The sequence below is a fragment of the Notolepis coatsorum genome, assembly GCF_963971535.1.
Source record: "Notolepis coatsorum genome assembly, chromosome: 7".
Taxonomy (NCBI): domain Eukaryota; kingdom Metazoa; phylum Chordata; class Actinopteri; order Aulopiformes; family Paralepididae; genus Notolepis; species Notolepis coatsorum.
The window spans coordinates 179,176,006-179,201,111 of NC_140171.1; the positions used below are offsets into that span (position 1 = coordinate 179,176,006).

General features: G+C 50.4%; 1 protein-coding gene and 1 pseudogene across 2 annotated transcripts in view; one reads left to right on the forward strand and one right to left on the reverse strand.

Annotated features, from left to right (window-relative positions):
• LOC311231859 (uncharacterized protein) overlaps positions 1-25,106 on the reverse strand; it is a 127,322-nt gene that overhangs the window by 52,142 nt on the left and 50,074 nt on the right. The window contains exons 5-7 of the mRNA XM_084318481.1: positions 5,807-6,012; positions 2,162-2,360; positions 1,830-1,965 (exon numbers count right to left, since the gene is read on the reverse strand). Of these exons, the coding sequence (XP_084174607.1) occupies positions 1,830-1,965; positions 2,162-2,360; positions 5,807-6,012 (541 nt within the window). The remainder of the gene's footprint in view (positions 1-1,829; positions 1,966-2,161; positions 2,361-5,806; positions 6,013-25,106) is intronic.
• LOC311232507 (nucleolar protein 9-like) lies at positions 569-2,683 on the forward strand (annotated as a pseudogene). Its single transcript has one exon. The product of its transcript is annotated as a nucleolar protein 9-like (transcript).

Genomic DNA, 25,106 nt, shown 5'->3' on the forward strand with positions numbered 1-25,106 from the left:
CTCTTACCTTGTGTGTGTGGGTGGCTAGCTCGCCTTGTGTTTAACAATAATAATGTCTAGACTAGCAGCTACTACTACTAACTACTGGGCTGCCACGGCGGACACGTTGACGTGGCTGAGAGCAGTTTCCAAAGAGTCAAGTTGTAGATCTTGTGTTTATTAACCGTGATGACGACATCTTGTTGTTATTCTCACATCGTATCGATCTCTTGATCAAGTTGCCGACTGCTCTCTTTCTTTGGTTCCAAATGTAATCATGGAAATGAAGTGCGCATGCGTCAGGTTGATCCCAGGCACGCTCAATCGAATGTCGAATGGAGCCACACGTCACAAGAGCGTTATTTCTAAACCTAGCCGCATTTCTCGGAGACGCTCTCTGATTGGCCGACGCCTGTTTCTTTGACGCGGAAATGGGCAAAGACACGGCTCGTCACGCGATTGGGCAAACATGTCAGTGGCCAATCAGAGAGCGTCAGTCAGTGCCAATCAGAGAGCGTCTGCCAGAAATGCGGCTAGGTTTAGAAATAACGCGTCACGCGATCATTTGCAACGAGAGTTGCAGCTCGAGGTGGTGATGTTCAGCGCGGCCGACATCCTCTCTCCTCGTTTATAACCTGCCAGTCAAACAGAGAGCTTGCCTATTTTGAATTTGAATAAATATAGGCTTCAATGGAACTGGCACTACGCAGAGAATAGAGCGCTGGTGTTCTGACGGGATGACCCTTCCTTCTTTTATAACTCCGACGCCAGCGTCATCGTTATGCGTCAACAACACACACCAGCAAGCTGCAGATTCCACACGGAAAGATGCTGGAGAAAGCCGAGAGAGATGAACCATGGAGAGAGGGAGGCAAGAAGAGGAAGCTCGCTGGCGGAGAGCGTGAAGGAGGAGAGGGGGAGGAAGGAGATAAGGCAAGCCATGGAGGAGGTGCCATCAAGCGACTCCATCCCCTCAGTGTGGGATACTTTCGAAGAGTTGGAGAGAGACTAGGTGAAGGCTTCGAAGGGGACGAAGAGAGAGTGATGTTTGTGGAGAACGTTCTCACAGAGGTGAAAGGTCAGGCCACCCTGGTGGCCATGGACCGGACAGGAAGTATCACTCTCCAGCGGCTGCTCCCATTGGCCAGCCCCGACCAGGTTGGGGAAGTGCTCTCCGAATTGGGCGGAGACATGGGGTCGGAGTTCAAGACGGTGTGTCATGTGACCGGTGTGGCGGTCATGTCGTGGAGAGTGCGCTCAGACAGATCTCTAGATGGACAGAGTCATCACGTCAGTCTGCCGCAGAAGAAGAAGAAGAAGAAGAGGGGGGTTGTGGGATACTGGAGGCCCAGGTGTTGTGTTTCAGCCAGGTGGTGAGTTCATCAGACACACGCACGGCTCGCATGTGGCCCGCACCCTCCTGCACGTGCTGTCCGGCTGCCTGGGACCCCCCCCCCCCCCCCCCCCCGCACAGAGACACGCCCAGGTGCTAGAGAGCGGACTTCCAGGCCCCCACCTCCTTTTGGTACGAGCTGAAGAGTCTAACGGAGACCTTGATGGACGTCGTCGATGTGAGCGTGACGGATACAGTGGCCAGTGCCGTGTTCCAGACCGTGTTGACTCTGTGTCACAGGAAACGTCCCAAACTCTGCAAGCAGCTGCTCAAAGGCATCGTGGAGTTCAGCTCCCGGAGTCAGTCCTCTCCCGGTGTTTGTGAAGGACCAGGCCTCCAGTGGCCTCGTGGAGACGGTCCTCCAGCTCTCCCACAAGGCCCTGCTCCGTGAGATCTACAAGACCCACCTGCAGGGGCAGCTGGAGTGGTCACCCTAGCCATCCACCCCATCGCTAACTTCCCCGTACAGAGGCTGACCGCAGCTGTGGCCAATCACAAAATGTTCCTGAGGCTGTTTGACGAGCTCAGCCAGGGCATAGAGGCCATCTTGGCTAGCGGTCACATGGGGGCGTAATCGTCCAATTGGCAGAGAGCTGTGCCGAGAGTGGGGAGAAACGGAGTGAGATGATGCAGTGTCTTCTTAATGCGTTCCACTGCGCTGAGCCCGGCACGCGTCACACCAGCTGCCTCCCCCTCTTCATGCCCCTGCTCACCTACGATGTGTACTACCACTCCGACACAGCAGAGGGCGCTACACCCATAGAGGTCCCTCTGACGTCCATCTGTTACCATGGCTCCCGCCTGGTCCAGGTGCTGTCCAGGTTCAAGGAGCGCTCCCTGACCCCGGCTGACCTCCTGACCCTCGTCACCACCTCCAACGACAAGGGCCGGGGCAAGATCCTGAGGAGGCTGGAGGCCAGGGTCAGTATGTCCAGATGGCCTGCTCTCGCCTGGGCAGCCGCGTGCTGGAGGCCGTGTGGAACAGCGCCTCCGTCAGCCAGAGGCAGGGCATCGCACAGGAACTAGTACCCAGTGAAGCCCAGCTGAGGTGGGACCAGTTTGCACGTCATGTTTGGGCGAAGTTGGCCCCGTCTCACTTCATCAGCCGACGAGCTCGGTGGCAGGAGATACAAACGGGCCAATCAAAGAAGAGGAAGATTTTCAGTGACATTCTGGAGTGATGAGGAGGAATTGTTATTGTTCTCTGATGTGATTTTTCTATAATTTGAATAAAAATTTAAGTAAAGGAAAACAAAAACACGTAATGATTTTGGTGTTTTGAGTGTAGAATTAATTGTTCTACCCATTGATGGTCACAAAAGAAAGTGACCATACTGGAAGAGAAAAGAGGTTTAATTGAAAACTTTATTAACAGATTGCAGAATGGGTACAATACAGTACAGCTCAATACACACAATTGTTAAGGGGATGCAGACCAGAGAAAGACTTTCGTCTTGTTTACATCAGGGTCCCCCACTTACAATTCATCAGGACATATATGACATACATGACATACAGTACTGCTACATCTAGACATTTATGTATGACATACCAGATTTACAAATACAGTACTGTTTGTGATACAAAAAGAGTCTATTTTGATGGGGAAAGTATTTTTATTAAACTTCTATTCAAGTAATATTGTAATAACTATATTTTGGGAGAATGCAAGCAGGATCATTTTCAACAAATTCTGTATTACTTTTCCAATACAACATTTTAATTTTTTTTAGCAGTACAGCAAACCAACATTTAAGAAATGATTATGCGAAAATTAACCCCTAGGTGGCGCTAAACTACTGTATAACATGGCCCACTACTCTGTGTGCGTGGGTATGGTGGCACTGGTCACATGTTCTGACTCACCGACAGTTGAACCTGACAGATCCTCGCAGTGAGCAGCCTCCTCACAATAATGACACAGTGCAGTCGTTTAGTTCCATGAATCCAATATCAAGAAAGATGCCTGGCAGACAATTAACCTGAGCAATACTATCAGCTATATGTGGGGACATTAACGTGTGTCGTCGGGCCTTACAAATACATTTGATTTGATATATCCCTCTTGGGTGGCAGTATAGCCACGCTTATGCATTGCTTTCTCATTATGACAAGCAAACTCTGAACTAGTATGATGTAAATGGTGCATTTATATTACGCTTTTAGCCAACGTGCTTTACACATTTCTGTTCCTCACATTCACCCACTCACACACCCACCCACTCACTCACTCACACACCCACTCACTCACCCACTCACACAGCGGAGGGTGCCACGCAGGGTGCCAACCCGCTCGTCGGGAGCCGTTAGGGGCCGAGCGTCTTGCTTAATTAAGGACACTTCTTCGACACGCTTCCCATGAGCTGGAATCAAACCAGGAACCTTCCCATTACCAGGCGACCGCTCTACCTCCTGAGCCACTGTCGCCTTTTATGCCGGATGTACACACCACACAACATGTCTCTCATTAAGATACCGATTTAATTGCTATATAAATGAACCACTTACAATAAAACATTGCTTAGCAGCTGAACCCCTAGGGTCGGAGGTCATTCAAGGAGAATGAATTGTGAAGTGATGAGACACTGAACCAAGCTTATTTGGAAGCAGCATATATTATGTATAATATATTATGCATTCTGAATAATGGCTACATGCAGCCGGATTTACAATAACTTAATGACAACAATTATGCACAATCAATATGCAAATTACCAGATGATTTTTCTGATGATTCTGGTTCCATAAGACGGGTCAGTTATGAAGTCTAACTGAGGGCGTTTTCACACCTGTAGTTCGTTTGCTTTGTTCAGGGAGACATCGGGACTATAATGATACAATGTTGCACTTGTCCCTTATAGTTCGTTTGTGTTCACAAACTGTCACTCATTGGTCAGATTTTGGGGTGTGCCCCCCCCCCCCCCCTAACCCTGAATCTCTGCGTTACATTGAAATCGGGGAGGAGAGAGCGGGGGGAGCAAATTAATGAATGTGGATGAGAGCCGTGATGTAAATCGGCCGATTTAGTTCTGATCGATTAGGAATGGGTCGCGCCGTGTTCAGGAGACTCAGGCCCATAAAAGTCTATTGGATCATGTCTCTAGCGCCCCCCCCCCCCCCACAGCCGTAGCTGCAACCACTTACATCACGGCTCTCATCCACATTCATTCATATGCTCCCCCCGCTCTCTCCTCTCCGATTTCAATGTAACGCGGAAGTGCAGTGGTCTATAGCGCGTTAACTTTACCGATCTAGCTGCCTAAAGACTACAAACTGATCCCGCCCACAATTCAATGCGAAAGCGTCATCCTGCAACGCGTATACAGTACGGCAAGTGAGTTGTGTCGAGTGTCGGTTTGTTAAGTCGATTACATTCTCACAGCGTACGAGTCGCTTCGGGTTCGGTTGGAAGTGCGCCGAGACCACCCTCTCTAGGCGGTCTCGGCCCGCTTGTTTTGTTCCGCAAAAGAATGCGATTGCTGTGTTCACATATGCCCAAATGAACCGAAATAGGGGGTAAACGCTCCAGGCTCCGGAACAACAGCTCCAAACGAGCTAGGTGTGAAAACGCCCTAAAGGTTCAGAATGATAAATGTAGCCTACGAGTTTGATTCACCATCATCTTCAAAATCAGGTCCGTTGACCTCAACGAATGTACTATTTAACCCTTTCACTGCATCCGCGGAGCTAATGATGGAGCATCGCCGTCGGTTGTGTGATAGTAAAGGGCTAACCTTCTGTATTGTCACAGTGAAAGGGTTAACCGGCTGTCGTGTGGCAGTGAAAGGGTTCAAGATTAACAACGGATCATTTTCATCAGCAATAGGATCTATTCCCCCAATACTGTCCATTTACAAATACTGTCCATTTACAATACTGTCCATTTACAAATACTGTCCATTTACAATACTGTCCATTTACAATACTGTCCATTTACAATACTGTCCATTTACAAATACTGTCCATTTACAATTACTGTCCATTTACAATACTGTCCATTTACAATACTGTCCATTTACAATACTGTCCATTTACAAATACTGTCCATTTACAATACTGTCCATTTCATTTACAATACTGTCCATTTACAATACTGTCCATTTACAAATACTGTCCATTTACAAATACTGTCCATTTACAATACTGTCCATTTACAAATACTGTCCATTTACAAATACTGTCCATTTACAAATACTGTCCATTTACAATACTGTCCATTTACAATACTGTCCATTTACAATACTGTCCATTTACAATACTGTCCATTTACAATACTGTCCATTTACAATACTGTCCATTTCATTTACAATACTGTCCATTTCATTTACAATACTGTCCATTTACAATACTGTCCATTTACAATACTGTCCATTTACACTACTGGTCAGAAGGGTCCAGATCAACCACCACAGGGGGGAGGTTAAGACTCGGCACTGACTGATTGGTCACTGCTGCTGGCATTCATCTGCATCAGACCTATCAGAGACGAGGTGGTGCCCAACAGCCCCACCAGCCAATTGGGAAAGCGTCCCGCCCAGAGGAAGCCGGGTGGCATCCAATGAACAGCGTTGCTGAGGTCAGCCGTGCTGCTGAGGACGACAAGCAGCTCGTCTCTCATCCGTCTGCGGAGCCGGGAGTCACTGTGGAGAGAGACGGGAGTCAGACGGGAGTCACTGTGGAGAGAGACGGGAGTCACTGTGGAGACAGACGGGAGTCAGACGGGAGTCAGACGGGAGTCACTGTGGAGAGAGACGGGAGTCACTGTGGAGACAGACGGGAGTCAGACGGGAGTCAGACGGGAGTCACTGTGGAGAGAGACGGGAGTCAGACGGGAGTCAGACGGGAGTCAGACGGGAGTCACTGTGGAGACAGACGGGAGTCACTGTGGAGAGAGACGGGAGTCAGACGGGAGTCAGATGGGAGTCAGACGGGAGTCACTGTGGAGACAGACGGGAGTCAGACGGGAGTCACTGTGGAGAGAGACGGGAGTCAGACGGGAGTCACTGTGGAGAGAGACGGGAGTCACTGTGGAGAGAGACGGGAGTCAGACGGAAGTCACTGTGGAGACAGACGGGAGTCAGACGGGAGTCAGACGGGAGTCACTGTGGAGACAGACGGGAGTCAGACGGGAGTCACTGTGGAGAGAGACGGGAGTCAGACGGGAGTCACTGTGGAGAGAGACGGGAGTCAGACGGGAGTCACTGTGGAGAGAGACGGGAGTCAGACGGGAGTCACTGTGGAGAGAGACGGGAGTCAGACGGGAGTCACTGTGGAGAGAGACGGGAGTCAGACGGGAGTCACTGTGGAGACAGACGGGAGTCAGACGGGAGTCAGACGGGAGTCACTGTGGAGACAGACGGGAGTCACTGTGGAGACAGACGGGAGTCAGACGGGAGTCAGACGGGAGACAGACGGGAGTGAGACGGGAGTCACTGTGGAGTCAGACGGGAGTCACTGTGGAGTCAGACGGGAGTCAGACGGGAGTCAGACGGGAGTCACTGTGGAGACAGACGGGAGTCAGACGGGAGTCACTGTGGAGAGAGACGGGAGTCAGACAGGAGTCAGACGGGAGTCACTGTGGAGAGAGACGGGAGTCAGACGGGAGTCACTGTGGAGAGAGACGGGAGTCACTGTGGAGAGAGACGGGAGTCAGACGGGAGTCACTGTGGAGTCAGACGGGAGTCAGACGGGAGTCACTGTGGAGAGAGACGGGAGTCAGATGGGAGTCACTGTGGAGACAGACGGGAGTCACTGTGGAGACAGACGGGAGTCAGACGGGAGTCACTAGAAGGAAAGGTCACTTTAAGAGAACTTTAAGAACTTTGTTTACTTGTTTATTGCACAATGTTGTTCTATTGGTTGGATTCTTATTATATATTATTATTATTGTATTATGCACATCGTTGCGGGCGGGACCCCCCCGCATTTCACTGTATACCTGTATGCCGTGACAAATAAAACTCTTGTATCTACATATCATCATATATAACATGAACAATGTTCATTCCTCTCAGAATCTTACAAAAGCAAGAGCCCTAGACCCACTTACTGTATGTGTACTGTATGTGTAGACAGGGGGGCTGGCTATATATTAACTATGTTGTGACTGTATGTTGTATACGTTAGCCTGAGCCACCCTGATGCCTTACAAGGCAGGTTTATTATATCATATGTATTGTAGTGTCCAGGGGTTTATATCATATGTATTGTGTCAGGTTTATATCTTTATCTTTATTACGGATCCCCATTAGTCATCACCGCAGCAACAACTAGTCTTCCTGGGGTCCACACACAACAAAAACAGTACATACATACATAACATTATAGTAGCATACATTTAAAAATATATTCCAATATTCCTACATGTAAAAATAATTCCAAATAGCATTACAGTACACAAACAGAGTATCAGATCACAGAAAATACAATAAAAGGGATTAAACTCTCAGACAGTCATATCTTTAAAGTGTAAACTACAGTATCTGTGTTTTTCTTTAATGTAAACTAATTTCTTTTTCTCTCAATGCTCTTTTCAAATTATTTTTAAAAATTATCTTACTGGTTATCCGAGTAAGATGTACTGGCAGTTTATTCCAATATGACATGTACTATGTATTGACTATGTATTGACTATGTATTGTAGTGTCCAGGGGTTTCCGGGCGCTCGCAGAGAGATACAAGTGTTGTATTGGTTGGGTAATGTAATTAATTGTATTGGTTGGATAATGTAATTAATTGTATTGGTTGGATAATGTAATTAATTGTATTGGTCGGGTAATGTAATTAATTGTATTGGTCGGATAATGTAATTAATTGTATTGGTCGGATAATGTAATTAATTGTATTGGTCGGGTAATGTAATTAATTGTATTGGTCGGATAATGTAATTAATTGTATTGGTCGGGTAATGTAATTAATTGTATTGGTTGGGTAATGTAATTAATTGTATTCATTAAATTGTTGCGTCACCATAACCCAGGATGAGACGCCGGCCAATGACCCCCCCCCCCTTTCTTTCTTTTCAATTGAAGTTAGAAAAGGAGTGTTAAAAACTCTAGTTAAACTGAAAGAGTGAAGATATCTCTGCCTCAACTTCTTCCAAACCGAGCTCGCTACAGTATATTCAACAGTAAAAATAGGCTCCATCCTACGTGATTATGTGGTCGAACACCGTGAGATCTACACCTATGAGATCACATAAGATCAGATGATATAGTACTTTCATCAAAAGGATATATCACAAAATAAATATGGGTGACAGACAACAGCTAAATAATAATAATAATAATAATAATAATACACGTTGACTGACAAGGTTCTGTTATCGAGTCTCCATGGATGTTGCTCCAGCATGGTCCATTTGTACACAGTTATAAATCAACTGCACAGAATATGTTAAACAAAAGCCCAGTGCCTTGTGACACAAGTTACCTAATAATAATAATAATAATAATGACTTGGATTTATATAGCGCTCTTCACTGACCCAGAGCGCTTCACAGAGTCCATTATTCGTTCATACACAGTCATACCGGTGGTGGTAAGCTACAATTGCAGCCAGAGCTGCCCTGAGGCAGACTCACGGAAGCGTGGCGAATAATCAACGCCTACGGCCCCTCCGACCACCACCAACATTCATTCACATGCATACACATTCATACGAGGCATACCTGCCGTCACCCCGGTCTCTCTCACGTGTGAAGGATGTCGAGGTTTTTCAAAATGTATATGTAGACACCTGAATATGTCTAACCGTAATTCAATGCGTCTAACTCTAACTCCTTGTATTCTACTGTGTTGTGTAACTGGACTGTCGCCAGGGGGAGCTGGTGCGACGTTGGGCTGGTGGCAAGAGGTGAGGAAGAGGTTGGTAGGAAGGAGGAGCTGGATACACGGGACTTTCTCTTCGTCGTTTTCCACTGAAGCAAGAGGACGAGTGGACGAAGAGCTCCTGATATAATAAAGACACGTAAAATACGACTCCTGCCACGGTGTGGGATAGTAACGTCGTATGCGACAGTTTAGCTTCCCAGTATAGGGCTTAGGGTACGTTTGAACCAAGAAGACGACGTTCGACTGCCGGACTGTACTGTCGATATGCCACGCGCTGCGTTTAGGAATGTATAGGCGAGAGGCTAGGGGGTCGCACTGACCACAGCTTAGCTTTAAGTATAGGACTAGTAACCTGGTTAGCTCCACGCGTCACCACGCCGTTTCCAGCCCTCGAAGCAGACGCCGCCGCCCGACGGCACGGGGCTCTACCCGCCTGCAGCCTGCACCTGTTTACCACCAGTCCAGCCAGCTCTCCTGTGTATCACGCGGGCCGTTTGACGGCCAACCCACGCCCCAAACATTCGTTGTGGGGACGGAACAGCACTCGGTTGGTACACTCACACCAGGTACTGCTAGCGCTACGAGCGCTCTGGAATATACACGGCGAACATTCTCCTTTTCGAGAGCATGCCCTCTAAGGGCGAAGAGAATAAATACTTTGAGCTGGCACGAGCACCAGTGACTAGGGGCGCCCCAACGTTTGTTGTTTTAGGTAATGCCGGCTTAGACAGGTATTTGGTTTCAGTGTGGGCCCACGCGAGTGTATTTGTTGTGTTGTGTTATTGTGTGGTGCATATGGCACAATTGGTATATTGATGCACATGGAAAGCGTATTAACCCTGACGGGGGCTTGTTCATGTAAATACCCAATTAACACTAAAAGGAGAGGCGTATAAATGGGACCACTATGTGTGAGTGGATTACTGTGCATTATTGTTTAAACCTCTTCTTCCCATTAATGTGCATTATCGTTTAACCCCTTCTTCCCTACGGTCTATGTGCAATTGGGGCAGGTGCTCTGTACAGGTCTGCACCAGTCAACAAGGAAAGGTACTGGTTTGGGGAGAAATTGTATTATCTACCATCACTGCCACCGGGTGTGAGAGGGTGTTAGTAAACCCTGGGCCCCATCTGCCCCGCTGCTAAATCCCAAATCTAATACTCTTACACTACAGTCGGGGGCTCAGCCGGACCCAGATCTGCTGTGTTCCCACTACCTGGTGACAGTTCATATCCACTCTCATAAAGTAGGGATAATCCACCCTTCCACATATAGAATGTACAATATTGGTGGATGACAGCAAATAGCCATCTCAGAGAAGAAATACAACAGAGAGAGTCAGTATGTTTAGCAGCAGTCAGTGGGTTAACAGCAAGAAGGGTGTGTGTGTGGCTTCAAGGTCATTCAGTATCTTGATAAGCATTGAAAGTGCATGCAGGCAGAGAGACATCAATAGAACGAACGTTTAATGTGGGTTGGGGGTGAATGGCGGTTGTCATGACAGCGCGTCACATAGCGACGAGAAAAGAGGCCGGGCCTGTCGTTGCTATGGCGAGAATATAGAAAAGTGAGGAGTTGTCTTCCGGGTGTAAGGCAGACCAAGATACGAACCACACAGAAGAGAAGAACCATCAGAGACTTTGAGACGGCTCCCTCCTCCCCTCGAAAAAGGGGGGGGGGGGGAGCAATGGAGAAATGCCACGACGACAGGCTTTTGGAATAACCACCAGGCCGCGATGACCACCGAGCGGGGTGAAAGGAGAGATCATTAGAATAATTCATTTAGTTTCTTTCAAAGACTGTTCAAGGACAATACAAAATGGGTAACATCTGATTACGAGGCTTTTGTTTATGGAATAAACAACGTTTTCCGAGAAAGGTATTACGCCGTCAAGTGTCGAATTCTTACGACGGTGGTGAATTATTATGATTACGGATTGCATTAAAAGGGGAATGACAGGGGAGCTCCAGTAGCTCACCGCGTACCTCGGACGCTATTTCGGCGTTGGGGACAACCGTGCGCGTCATCTGGGGTACACGAGTTCGACTCCCGGACTCGCCGTATTTTCTCAGAGTGTCTTTCCCCCGATCTATACCCCATTCAACCTGTTTCTGTCGGTCATGCTTGACCAGAAAGAAGCGATAAACGCTAAAAGAACCAGCTGACTGGTCAAAGTTTTAAAAAAAAAGGGGGAATGACAAAGATTGTACACGCCAGTATGAGAAGACGTCGGAGAAATAAACACAACGCAGAAACTACACGAGCCAACAGATGAAGAGCGATACTGGCTGATTAGGATAAAATCTAACACGTGTCAGTAAGTCACCTGGGTCTCTCTCTCTCTCTCACGTGTCAGTAAGTCACCTGGGTCTCTCTCTCTCTCTCGTGTCAGTAAGTCACCTGGGTCTCTCTCTCTCTCTCACGTGTCAGTAAGTCACCTGGGTCTCTCTCTCTCTCTCACGTGTCAGTAAGTCACCTGGGTCTCTCTCTCTCTCTCACGTGTCAGTAAGTCACCTGGGTCTCTCTCTCTCTCTCTCGTGTCAGTAAGTCACCTGGGTCTCTCTCTCTCTCTCACGTGTCAGTAAGTCACCTGGGTCTCTCTCTCTCTCTCTCGTGTCAGTAAGTCACCTGGGTCTCTCTCTCTCTCTCTCGTGTCAGTAAGTCACCTGGGTCTCTCTCTCTCTCGTGTCAGTAAGTCACCTGGGTCTCTCTCTCTCTCTCTCGTGTCAGTAAGTCACCTGGGTCTCTCTCTCTCTCGTGTCAGTAAGTCACCTGGGTCTCTCTCTCTCTCACGTGTCAGTAAGTCACCTGGGTCTCTCTCTCTCTCTCGTGTCAGTAAGTCACCTGGGTCTCTCTCTCTCTCTCTCGTGTCAGTAAGTCACCTGGGTCTCTCTCTCTCTCACGTGTCAGTAAGTCACCTGGGTCTCTCTCTCTCTCTCGTGTCAGTAAGTCACCTGGGTCTCTCTCTCTCTCACGTGTCAGTAAGTCACCTGGGTCTCTCTCTCTCACGTGTCAGTAAGTCACCTGGGTCTCTCTCTCTCTCTCTCGTGTCAGTAAGTCACCTGGGTCTCTCTCTCTCTCTCACGTGTCAGTAAGTCACCTGGGTCTCTCTCTCTCACGTGTCAGTAAGTCACCTGGGTCTCTCTCTCTCTCACGTGTCAGTAAGTCACCTGGGTCTCTCTCTCTCTCTCGTGTCAGTAAGTCACCTGGGTCTCTCTCTCTCACGTGTCAGTAAGTCACCTGGGTCTCTCTCTCTCTCTCACGTGTCAGTAAGTCACCTGGGTCTCTCTCTCTCTCACGTGTCAGTAAGTCACCTGGGTCTCTCTCTCTCTCTCTCGTGTCAGTAAGTCACCTGGGTCTCTCTCTCTCTCTCACGTGTCAGTAAGTCACCTGGGTCTCTCTCTCTCTCGTGTCAGTAAGTCACCTGGGTCTCTCTCTCTCTCGTGTCAGTAAGTCACCTGGGTCTCTCTCTCTCACGTGTCAGTAAGTCACCTGGGTCTCTCTCTCTCTCACGTGTCAGTAAGTCACCTGGGTCTCTCTCTCTCTCTCGTGTCAGTAAGTCACCTGGGTCTCTCTCTCTCTCTCTCCGTGTCAGTAAGTCACCTGGGTCTCTCTCTCTCTCACGTGTCAGTAAGTCACCTGGGTCTCTCTCTCTCTCTCGTGTCAGTAAGTCACCTGGGTCTCTCTCTCTCACGTGTCAGTAAGTCACCTGGGTCTCTCTCTCTCTCTCACGTGTCAGTAAGTCACCTGGGTCTCTCTCTCTCTCACGTGTCAGTAAGTCACCTGGGTCTCTCTCTCTCTCTCACGTGTCAGTAAGTCACCTGGGTCTCTCTCTCTCTCACGTGTCAGTAAGTCACCTGGGTCTCTCTCTCTCTCACGTGTCAGTAAGTCACCTGGGTCTCTCTCTCTCTCTCGTGTCAGTAAGTCACCTGGGTCTCTCTCTCTCACGTGTCAGTAAGTCACCTGGGTCTCTCTCTCTCTCTCTCGTGTCAGTAAGTCACCTGGGTCTCTCTCTCTCACGTGTCAGTAAGTCACCTGGGTCTCTCTCTCTCTCTCGTGTCAGTAAGTCACCTGGGTCTCTCTCTCTCTCTCACGTGTCAGTAAGTCACCTGGGTCTCTCTCTCTCTCTCACGTGTCAGTAAGTCACCTGGGTCTCTCTCTCTCTCTCACGTGTCAGTAAGTCACCTGGGTCTCTCTCTCTCTCTCACGTGTCAGTAAGTCACCTGGGTCTCTCTCTCTCTCGTGTCAGTAAGTCACCTGGGTCTCTCTCTCTCTCTCACGTGTCAGTAAGTCACCTGGGTCTCTCTCTCTCTCTCTCGTGTCAGTAAGTCACCTGGGTCTCTCTCTCTCTCTCGTGTCAGTAAGTCACCTGGGTCTCTCTCTCTCTCTCTCGTGTCAGTAAGTCACCTGGGTCTCTCTCTCTCTCTCTCGTGTCAGTAAGTCACCTGGGTCTCTCTCTCTCACGTGTCAGTAAGTCACCTGGGTCTCTCTCTCTCTCTCACGTGTCAGTAAGTCACCTGGGTCTCTCTCTCTCTCACGTGTCAGTAAGTCACCTGGGTCTCTCTCTCTCTCTCGTGTCAGTAAGTCACCTGGGTCTCTCTCTCTCTCTCGTGTCAGTAAGTCACCTGGGTCTCTCTCTCTCTCTCGTGTCAGTAAGTCACCTGGGTCTCTCTCTCTCTCTCACGTGTCAGTAAGTCACCTGGGTCTCTCTCTCTCTCGTGTCAGTAAGTCACCTGGGTCTCTCTCTCTCTCTCTCGTGTCAGTAAGTCACCTGGGTCTCTCTCTCTCTCTCACGTGTCAGTAAGTCACCTGGGTCTCTCTCTCTCTCTCGTGTCAGTAAGTCACCTGGGTCTCTCTCTCTCTCTCACGTGTCAGTAAGTCACCTGGGTCTCTCTCTCTCTCTCTCGTGTCAGTAAGTCACCTGGGTCTCTCTCTCTCACGTGTCAGTAAGTCACCTGGGTCTCTCTCTCTCTCTCGTGTCAGTAAGTCACCTGGGTCTCTCTCTCTCTCTCACGTGTCAGTAAGTCACCTGGGTCTCTCTCTCTCTCTCTCGTGTCAGTAAGTCACCTGGGTCTCTCTCTCTCTCTCTCGTGTCAGTAAGTCACCTGGGTCTCTCTCTCTCTCTCTCGTGTCAGTAAGTCACCTGGGTCTCTCTCTCTCTCACGTGTCAGTAAGTCACCTGGGTCTCTCTCTCTCTCTCGTGTCAGTAAGTCACCTGGGTCTCTCTCTCTCTCACGTGTCAGTAAGTCACCTGGGTCTCTCTCTCTCTCGTGTCAGTAAGTCACCTGGGTCTCTCTCTCTCTCTCTCGTGTCAGTAAGTCACCTGGGTCTCTCTCTCTCTCACGTGTCAGTAAGTCACCTGGGTCTCTCTCTCTCTCACGTGTCAGTAAGTCACCTGGGTCTCTCTCTCTCACGTGTCAGTAAGTCACCTGGGTCTCTCTCTCTCTCTCTCGTGTCAGTAAGTCACCTGGGTCTCTCTCTCTCTCTCTCGTGTCAGTAAGTCACCTGGGTCTCTCTCTCTCTCGTGTCAGTAAGTCACCTGGGTCTCTCTCTCTCTCTCACGTGTCAGTAAGTCACCTGGGTCTCTCTCTCTCTCTCACGTGTCAGTAAGTCACCTGGGTCTCTCTCTCTCTCTCACGTGTCAGTAAGTCACCTGGGTCTCTCTCTCTCTCTCACGTGTCAGTAAGTCACCTGGGTCTCTCTCTCTCTCTCGTGTCAGTAAGTCACCTGGGTCTCTCTCTCTCTCTCACGTGTCAGTAAGTCACCTGGGTCTCTCTCTCTCTCTCACGTGTCAGTAAGTCACCTGGGTCTCTCTCTCTCACGTGTCAGTAAGTCACCTGGGTCTCTCTCTCTCTCTCACGTGTCAGTAAGTCACCTGGGTCTCTCTCTCTCTCTCACGTGTCAGTAAGTCACCTGGGTCTCTCTCTCTCTCTCTCGTGTCAGTAAGTCACCTGGGTCTCTCTCTCTCACGTGTCAGTAAGTCACCTGGGTCTCTCTCTCTCTCTCTCGTGTCAGTAAGTCACCTGGGTCTCTCTCTCTCTCTCTCGTGTCAGTAAGTCACCTGGGTCTCTCTCTCTCTCTCACGTGTCAGTAAGTCACCTGGGTCTCTCTCTCTCACTCTCGTGTCAGTAAGTCACCTGGGTCTCTCTCTCTCTCTCGTGTCAGTAAGTCACCTGGGTCTCTCTCTCTCTCTCTCGTGTCAGTAAGTCACCTGGGTCTCTCTCTCTCTCTCGTGTCAGTAAGTCACCTGGGTCTCTCTCTCTCTCTCTCGTGTCAGTAAGTCACCTGGGTCTCTCTCTCTCTCTCTCGTGTCAGTAAGTCACCTGGGTCTCTCTCTCTCTCTCACGTGTCAGTAAGTCACCTGGGTCTCTCTCTCTCTCGTGTCAGTAAGTCACCTGGGTCTCTCTCTCTCACGTGTCAGTAAGTCACCTGGGTCTCTCTCTCTCTCTCGTGTCAGTAAGTCACCTGGGTCTCTCTCTCTCACGTGTCAGTAAGTCACCTGGGTCTCTCTCTCTCTCTCACGTGTCAGTAAGTCACCTGGGTCTCTCTCTCTCTCTCTCGTGTCAGTAAGTCACCTGGGTCTCTCTCTCTCTCACGTGTCAGTAAGTCACCTGGGTCTCTCTCTCTCTCTCTCGTGTCAGTAAGTCACCTGGGTCTCTCTCTCTCTCTCTCGTGTCAGTAAGTCACCTGGGTCTCTCTCTCTCTCACGTGTCAGTAAGTCACCTGGGTCTCTCTCTCTCTCTCGTGTCAGTAAGTCACCTGGGTCTCTCTCTCTCACGTGTCAGTAAGTCACCTGGGTCTCTCTCTCTCACGTGTCAGTAAGTCACCTGGGTCTCTCTCTCTCTCCGTGTCAGTAAGTCACCTGGGTCTCTCTCTCTCTCTCTCGTGTCAGTAAGTCACCTGGGTCTCTCTCTCTCTCTCACGTGTCAGTAAGTCACCTGGGTCTCTCTCTCTCTCTCTCGTGTCAGTAAGTCACCTGGGTCTCTCTCTCTCACGTGTCAGTAAGTCACCTGGGTCTCTCTCTCTCTCTCACGTGTCAGTAAGTCACCTGGGTCTCTCTCTCTCTCCGTGTCAGTAAGTCACCTGGTCTCTTTCTCTCTCTCTCTCTCGTGTCAGTAAGTCACCTGGGTCTCTCTCTCTCTCTCACGTGTCAGTAAGTCACCTGGGTCTCTCTCTCTCTCTCACGTGTCAGTAAGTCACCTGGGTCTCTCTCTCTCACGTGTCAGTAAGTCACCTGGGTCTCTCTCTCTCTCACGTGTCAGTAAGTCACCTGGGTCTCTCTCTCTCTCTCTCGTGTCAGTAAGTCACCTGGGTCTCTCTCTCTCTCTCGTGTCAGTAAGTCACCTGGGTCTCTCTCTCTCTCTCGTGTCAGTAAGTCACCTGGGTCTCTCTCTCTCACGTGTCAGTAAGTCACCTGGGTCTCTCTCTCTCTCTCACGTGTCAGTAAGTCACCTGGGTCTCTCTCTCTCTCTCACGTGTCAGTAAGTCACCTGGGTCTCTCTCTCTCACGTGTCAGTAAGTCACCTGGGTCTCTCTCTCTCACGTGTCAGTAAGTCACCTGGTCTCTCTCTCTCTCTCACGTGTCAGTAAGTCACCTGGGTCTCTCTCTCTCTCTCGTGTCAGTAAGTCACCTGGGTCTCTCTCTCTCTCTCGTGTCAGTAAGTCACCTGGGTCTCTCTCTCTCACGTGTCAGTAAGTCACCTGGGTCTCTCTCTCTCTCGTGTCAGTAAGTCACCTGGGTCTCTCTCTCTCTCTCTCGTGTCAGTAAGTCACCTGGGTCTCTCTCTCTCTCTCTCTCTCTCTCTCTCTTCTCTCTCTCTCTCTCTCTCTCTCTCTCTCTCTCTCTCGTGTCAGTAAGTCACCTGGGTCTCTCTCTCTCTCTCTCTCGTGTCAGTAAGTCACCTGGGTCTCTCTCTCTCTCCACGTGTCAGTAAGTCACCTGGGTCTCTCTCTCTCTCGTGTCAGTAAGTCACCTGGGTCTCTCTCTCTCTCTCGTGTCAGTAAGTCACCTGGGTCTCTCTCTCTCTCTCGTGTCAGTAAGTCACCTGGGTCTCTCTCTCTCTCTCGTGTCAGTAAGTCACCTGGGTCTCTCTCTCTCTCTCGTGTCAGTAAGTCACCTGGGTCTCTCTCTCTCTCTCGTGTCAGTAAGTCACCTGGGTCTCTCTCTCTCTCGTGTCAGTAAGTCACCTGGGTCTCTCTCTCTCTCACGTGTCAGTAAGTCACCTGGGTCTCTCTCTCTCTCACGTGTCAGTAAGTCACCTGGGTCTCTCTCTCTCTCTCTCGTGTCAGTAAGTCACCTGGGTCTCTCTCTCTCTCTCCGTGTCAGTAAGTCACCTGGGTCTCTCTCTCTCTCTCACGTGTCAGTAAGTCACCTGGGTCTCTCTCTCTCTCTCGTGTCAGTAAGTCACCTGGGTCTCTCTCTCTCTCTCGTGTCAGTAAGTCACCTGGGTCTCTCTCTCTCACGTGTCAGTAAGTCACCTGGGTCTCTCTCTCTCTCACGTGTCAGTAAGTCACCTGGGTCTCTCTCTCTCTCACGTGTCAGTAAGTCACCTGGGTCTCTCTCTCTCTCACGTGTCAGTAAGTCACCTGGGTCTCTCTCTCTCTCTCGTGTCAGTAAGTCACCTGGGTCTCTTCTCTCTCACGTGTCAGTAAGTCACCTGGGTCTCTCTCTCTCTCTCGTGTCAGTAAGTCACCTGGGTCTCTCTCTCTCACGTGTCAGTAAGTCACCTGGGTCTCTCTCTCTCTCTCACGTGTCAGTAAGTCACCTGGGTCTCTCTCTCTCTCTCACGTGTCAGTAAGTCACCTGGGTCTCTCTCTCTCTCGTGTCAGTAAGTCACCTGGGTCTCTCTCTCTCTCACGTGTCAGTAAGTCACCTGGGTCTCTCTCTCTCACGTGTCAGTAAGTCACCTGGGTCTCTCTCTCTCACGTGTCAGTAAGTCACCTGGGTCTCTCTCTCTCTCTCTCGTGTCAGTAAGTCACCTGGGTCTCTCTCTCTCACGTGTCAGTAAGTCACCTGGGTCTCTCTCCTCTCTCACGTGTCAGTAAGTCACCTGGGTCTCTCTCTCTCTCTCACGTGTCAGTAAGTCACCTGGGTCTCTCTCTCTCACGTGTCAGTAAGTCACCTGGGTCTCTCTCTCTCTCTCGTGTCAGTAAGTCACCTGGGTCTCTCTCTCTCTCTCACGTGTCAGTAAGTCACCTGGGTCTCTCTCTCTCTCTCACGTGTCAGTAAGTCACCTGGGTCTCTCTCTCTCTCTCACGTGTCAGTAAGTCACCTGGGTCTCTCTCTCTCTCGTGTCAGTAAGTCACCTGGGTCTCTCTCTCTCTCTCTCGTGTCAGTAAGTCACCTGGGTCTCTCTCTCTCTCGTGTCAGTAAGTCACCTGGGTCTCTCTCTCTCTCGTGTCAGTAAGTCACCTGGGTCTCTCTCTCTCTCACGTGTCAGTAAGTCACCTGGGTCTCTCTCTCTCACGTGTCAGTAAGTCACCTGGGTCTCTCTCTCTCTCTCACGTGTCAGTAAGTCACCTGGGTCTCTCTCTCTCTCTCTCGTGTCAGTAAGTCACCTGGGTCTCTCTCTCTCTCTCACGTGTCAGTAAGTCACCTGGGTCTCTCTCTCTCTCTCGTGTCAGTAAGTCACCTGGGTCTCTCTCTCTCTCTCTCGTGTCAGTAAGTCACCTGGGTCTCTCTCTCTCTCTCGTGTCAGTAAGTCACCTGGGTCTCTCTCTCTCTCACGTGTCAGTAAGTCACCTGGGTCTCTCTCTCTCTCACGTGTCAGTAAGTCACCTGGGTCTCTCTCTCTCTCTCACGTGTCAGTAAGTCACCTGGGTCTCTCTCTCTCACGTGTCAGTAAGTCACCTGGGTCTCTCTCTCTCTCTCTCGTGTCAGTAAGTCACCTGGGTCTCTCTCTCTCACGTGTCAGTAAGTCACCTGGGTCTCTCTCTCTCTCTCACGTGTCAGTAAGTCACCTGGGTCTCTCTCTCTCTCTCTCGTGTCAGTAAGTCACCTGGGTCTCTCTCTCTCTCACGTGTCAGTAAGTCACCTGGGTCTCTCTCTCTCTCTGTGTCAGTAAGTCACCTGGGTCTCTCTCTCTCTCTCGTGTCAGTAAGTCACCTGGGTCTCTCTCTCTCTCTCTCTCTGTCATAGTCACCTGTCTCTCTCTCTCTCTCTCTCTCTCTCTCTCTCTCTCTCTCTCTCTCGTGTCAGTAAGTCACCTGGGTCTCTCTCTCTCTCTCTCTCTCGTGTCAGTAAGTCACCTGGGTCTCTCTCTCTCTCACGTGTCAGTAAGTCACCTGGGTCTCTCTCTCTCTCGTGTCAGTAAGTCACCTGGGTCTCTCTCTCTCTCTCGTGTCAGTAAGTCACCTGGGTCTCTCTCTCTCTCTCGTGTCAGTAAGTCACCTGGGTCTCTCTCTCTCTCTCGTGTCAGTAAGTCACCTGGGTCTCTCTCTCTCTCTCGTGTCAGTAAGTCACCTGGGTCTCTCTCTCTCTCTCGTGTCAGTAAGTCACCTGGGTCTCTCTCTCTCTCGTGTCAGTAAGTCACCTGGGTCTCTCTCTCTCTCTCTCGTGTCAGTAAGTCACCTGGGTCTCTCTCTCTCTCTCACGTGTCAGTAAGTCACCTGGGTCTCTCTCTCTCTCTCTCGTGTCAGTAAGTCACCTGGGTCTCTCTCTCTCACGTGTCAGTAAGTCACCTGGGTCTCTCTCTCTCTCACGTGTCAGTAAGTCACCTGGGTCTCTCTCTCTCACGTGTCAGTAAGTCACCTGGGTCTCTCTCTCTCACGTGTCAGTAAGTCACCTGGGTCTCTCTCTCTCTCTCACGTGTCAGTAAGTCACCTGGGTCTCTCTCTCTCACGTGTCAGTAAGTCACCTGGGTCTCTCTCTCTCTCTCACGTGTCAGTAAGTCACCTGGGTCTCTCTCTCTCTCTCACGTGTCAGTAAGTCACCTGGGTCTCTCTCTCTCACGTGTCAGTAAGTCACCTGGGTCTCTCTCTCTCTCTCGTGTCAGTAAGTCACCTGGGTCTCTCTCTCTCTCACGTGTCAGTAAGTCACCTGGGTCTCTCTCTCTCTCTCGTGTCAGTAAGTCACCTGGGTCTCTCTCTCTCTCACGTGTCAGTAAGTCACCTGGTCTCTCTCTCTCTCTCTCGGTCAGTAAGTCACCTGGGTCTCTCTCTCTCTCACGTGTCAGTAAGTCACCTGGGTCTCTCTCTCTCTCTCACGTGTCAGTAAGTCACCTGGGTCTCTCTCTCTCTCGTGTCAGTAAGTCACCTGGGTCTCTCTCTCTCTCTCACGTGTCAGTAAGTCACCTGGGTCTCTCTCTCTCTCGTGTCAGTAAGTCACCTGGGTCTCTCTCTCTCTCTCACGTGTCAGTAAGTCACCTGGGTCTCTCTCTCTCTCTCACGTGTCAGTAAGTCACCTGGGTCTCTCTCTCTCTCTCACGTGTCAGTAAGTCACCTGGGTCTCTCTCTCTCTCGTGTCAGTAAGTCACCTGGGTCTCTCTCTCTCTCTCACGTGTCAGTAAGTCACCTGGGTCTCTCTCTCTCTCACGTGTCAGTAAGTCACCTGGGTCTCTCTCTCTCTCTCGTGTCAGTAAGTCACCTGGGTCTCTCTCTCTCACGTGTCAGTAAGTCACCTGGGTCTCTCTCTCTCTCGTGTCAGTAAGTCACCTGGGTCTCTCTCTCTCTCTCACGTGTCAGTAAGTCACCTGGGTCTCTCTCTCTCTCGTGTCAGTAAGTCACCTGGGTCTCTCTCTCTCACGTGTCAGTAAGTCACCTGGGTCTCTCTCTCTCTCTCACGTGTCAGTAAGTCACCTGGGTCTCTCTCTCTCTCTCTCGTGTCAGTAAGTCACCTGGGTCTCTCTCTCTCTCTCACGTGTCAGTAAGTCACCTGGGTCTCTCTCTCTCTCGTGTCAGTAAGTCACCTGGGTCTCTCTCTCTCTCACGTGTCAGTAAGTCACCTGGGTCTCTCTCTCTCTCTCACGTGTCAGTAAGTCACCTGGGTCTCTCTCTCTCACGTGTCAGTAAGTCACCTGGGTCTCTCTCTCTCTCGTGTCAGTAAGTCACCTGGGTCTCTCTCTCTCTCTCCGTGTCAGTAAGTCACCTGGGTCTCTCTCTCTCTGTGTCAGTAAGTCACCTGGGTCTCTCTCTCTCTCACGTGTCAGTAAGTCACCTGGGTCTCTCTCTCTCTCTCGTGTCAGTAAGTCACCTGGGTCTCTCTCTCTCTCTCGTGTCAGTAAGTCACCTGGGTCTCTCTCTCTCTCTCTGTGTCAGTAAGTCACCTGGGTCTCTCTCTCTCACGTGTCAGTAAGTCACCTGGGTCTCTCTCTCTCTCTCGTGTCAGTAAGTCACCTGGGTCTCTCTCTCTCTCTCTCGTGTCAGTAAGTCACCTGGGTCTCTCTCTCTCTCTCGTGTCAGTAAGTCACCTGGGTCTCTCTCTCTCTCTCGTGTCAGTAAGTCACCTGGGTCTCTCTCTCTTCTCACGTGTCAGTAAGTCACCTGGGTCTCTCTCTCTCTCACGTGTCAGTAAGTCACCTGGGTCTCTCTCTCTCTCTCTCGTGTCAGTAAGTCACCTGGGTCTCTCTCTCTCTCTCCGTGTCAGTAAGTCACTGGGTCTCTCTCTTCTCTCGTGTCAGTAAGTCACCTGGGTCTCTCTTCTCTCTCACGTGTCAGTAAGTCACCTGGGTCTCTCTCTCTCTCTCGTGTCAGTAAGTCACCTGGGTCTCTCTCTCTCCTCTCACGTGTCAGTAAGTCACCTGGGTCTCTCTCTCTCTCTGTGTCAGTAAGTCACCTGGGTCTCTCTCTCTCTCTCACGTGTCAGTAAGTCACCTGGGTCTCTCTCTCTCTCTCGTGTCAGTAAGTCACCTGGGTCTCTCTCTCTCTCTCTCGTGTCAGTAAGTCACCTGGGTCTCTCTCTCTCTCACGTGTCAGTAAGTCACCTGGGTCTCTCTCTCTCTCTCTCGTGTCAGTAAGTCACCTGGGTCTCTCTCTCTCACGTGTCAGTAAGTCACCTGGGTCTCTCTCTCTCTCTCGTGTCAGTAAGTCACCTGGGTCTCTCTCTCTCACGTGTCAGTAAGTCACCTGGGTCTCTCTCTCTCTACGTGTCAGTAAGTCACCTGGGTCTCTCTCTCTCTCTCGTGTCAGTAAGTCACCTGGGTCTCTCTCTCTCTCACGTGTCAGTAAGTCACCTGGGTCTCTCTCTCTCTCTCTCGTGTCAGTAAGTCACCTGGTCTCTCTCTCTCTCTCACGTGTCAGTAAGTCACCTGGGTCTCTCTCTCTCTCTCGTGTCAGTAAGTCACCTGGGTCTCTCTCTCTCTCGTGTCAGTAAGTCACCTGGGTCTCTCTCTCTCTCTCTCGTGTCAGTAAGTCACCTGGGTCTCTCTCTCTCTCTCGTGTCAGTAAGTCACCTGGGTCTCTCTCTCTCACGTGTCAGTAAGTCACCTGGGTCTCTCTCTCTCTCTCACGTGTCAGTAAGTCACCTGGGTCTCTCTCTCTCTCTCACGTGTCAGTAAGTCACCTGGGTCTCTCTCTCTCTCCGTGTCAGTAAGTCACCTGGGTCTCTCTCTCTCACGTGTCAGTAAGTCACCTGGGTCTCTCTCTCTCTCGTGTCAGTAAGTCACCTGGGTCTCTCTCTCTCTCACGTGTCAGTAAGTCACCTGGGTCTCTCTCTCTCTCTCGTGTCAGTAAGTCACCTGGGTCTCTCTCTCTCTCACGTGTCAGTAAGTCACCTGGGTCTCTCTCTCTCTCTCACGTGTCAGTAAGTCACCTGGGTCTCTCTCTCTCTCTCACGTGTCAGTAAGTCACCTGGGCTCTCTCTCTCTCTCCGTGTCAGTAAGTCACCTGGGTCTCTCTCTCTCACGTGTCAGTAAGTCACCTGGGTCTCTCTCTCTCTCTCTCGTGTCAGTAAGTCACCTGGGTCTCTCTCTCTCTCACGTGTCAGTAAGTCACCTGGGTCTCTCTCTCTCACGTGTCAGTAAGTCACCTGGGTCTCTCTCTCTCTCGTGTCAGTAAGTCACCTGGGTCTCTCTCTCTCTCACGTGTCAGTAAGTCACCTGGGTCTCTCTCTCTCTCACGTGTCAGTAAGTCACCTGGGTCTCTCTCTCTCTCTCGTGTCAGTAAGTCACCTGGGTCTCTCTCTCTCTTCGTGTCAGTAAGTCACCTGGGTCTCTCTCTCTCACGTGTCAGTAAGTCACCTGGGTCTCTCTCTCTCTCTCACGTGTCAGTAAGTCACCTGGGTCTCTCTCTCTCTCGTGTCAGTAAGTCACCTGGGTCTCTCTCTCTCTCACGTGTCAGTAAGTCACCTGGGTCTCTCTCTCTCTCTCGTGTCAGTAAGTCACCTGGGTCTCTCTCTCTCACGTGTCAGTAAGTCACCTGGGTCTCTCTCTCTCTCACGTGTCAGTAAGTCACCTGGGTCTCTCTCTCTCTCGTGTCAGTAAGTCACCTGGGTCTCTCTCTCTCTCTCTCGTGTCAGTAAGTCACCTGGGTCTCTCTCTCTCTCGTGTCAGTAAGTCACCTGGGTCTCTCTCTCTCTCTCACGTGTCAGTAAGTCACCTGGGTCTCTCTCTCTCACGTGTCAGTAAGTCACCTGGGTCTCTCTCTCTCTCGTGTCAGTAAGTCACCTGGGTCTCTCTCTCTCACGTGTCAGTAAGTCACCTGGGTCTCTCTCTCTCTCTCACGTGTCAGTAAGTCACCTGGGTCTCTCTCTCTCTCAGTGTCAGTAAGTCACCTGGGTCTCTCTCTCTCTCTCACGTGTCAGTAAGTCACCTGGGTCTCTCTCTCTCTCACGTGTCAGTAAGTCACCTGGGTCTCTCTCTCTCTCTCGTGTCAGTAAGTCACCTGGGTCTCTCTCTCTCTCTCACGTGTCAGTAAGTCACCTGGGTCTCTCTCTCTCTCTCGTGTCAGTAAGTCACCTGGGTCTCTCTCTCTCTCTCGTGTCAGTAAGTCACCTGGGTCTCTCTCTCTCTCTCACGTGTCAGTAAGTCACCTGGGTCTCTCTCTCTCACGTGTCAGTAAGTCACCTGGGTCTCTCTCTCTCTCTCTCGTGTCAGTAAGTCACCTGGGTCTCTCTCTCTCTCTCACGTGTCAGTAAGTCACCTGGGTCTCTCTCTCTCTCACGTGTCAGTAAGTCACCTGGGTCTCTCTCTCTCACGTGTCAGTAAGTCACCTGGGTCTCTCTCTCTCTCTCGTGTCAGTAAGTCACCTGGGTCTCTCTCTCTCTCACGTGTCAGTAAGTCACCTGGGTCTCTCTCTCTCTCTCGTGTCAGTAAGTCACCTGGGTCTCTCTCTCTCTCTCACGTGTCAGTAAGTCACCTGGGTCTCTCTCTCTCTCTCTGTGTCAGTAAGTCACCTGGGTCTCTCTCTCTCTCTCTCGTGTCAGTAAGTCACCTGGGTCTCTCTCTCTCTCTCACGTGTCAGTAAGTCACCTGGGTCTCTCTCTCTCTCGTGTCAGTAAGTCACCTGGGTCTCTCTCTCTCTCACGTGTCAGTAAGTCACCTGGGTCTCTCTCTCTCTCACGTGTCAGTAAGTCACCTGGGTCTCTCTCTCTCACGTGTCAGTAAGTCACCTGGGTCTCTCTCTCTCTCTCTCGTGTCAGTAAGTCACCTGGGTCTCTCTCTCTCTCTCTCGTGTCAGTAAGTCACCTGGGTCTCTCTCTCTCTCTCACGTGTCATTAAGTCACCTGGGTCTCTCTCTCTCACGTGTCAGTAAGTCACCTGGGTCTCTCTCTCTCTCTCTCGTGTCAGTAAGTCACCTGGGTCTCTCTCTCTCTCTCACGTGTCAGTAAGTCACCTGGGTCTCTCTCTCTCTCACGTGTCAGTAAGTCACCTGGGTCTCTCTCTCTCTCGTGTCAGTAAGTCACCTGGGTCCTCTCTCTCTCTCGTGTCAGTAAGTCACCTGGGTCTCTCTCGGTCACCTCTTCAG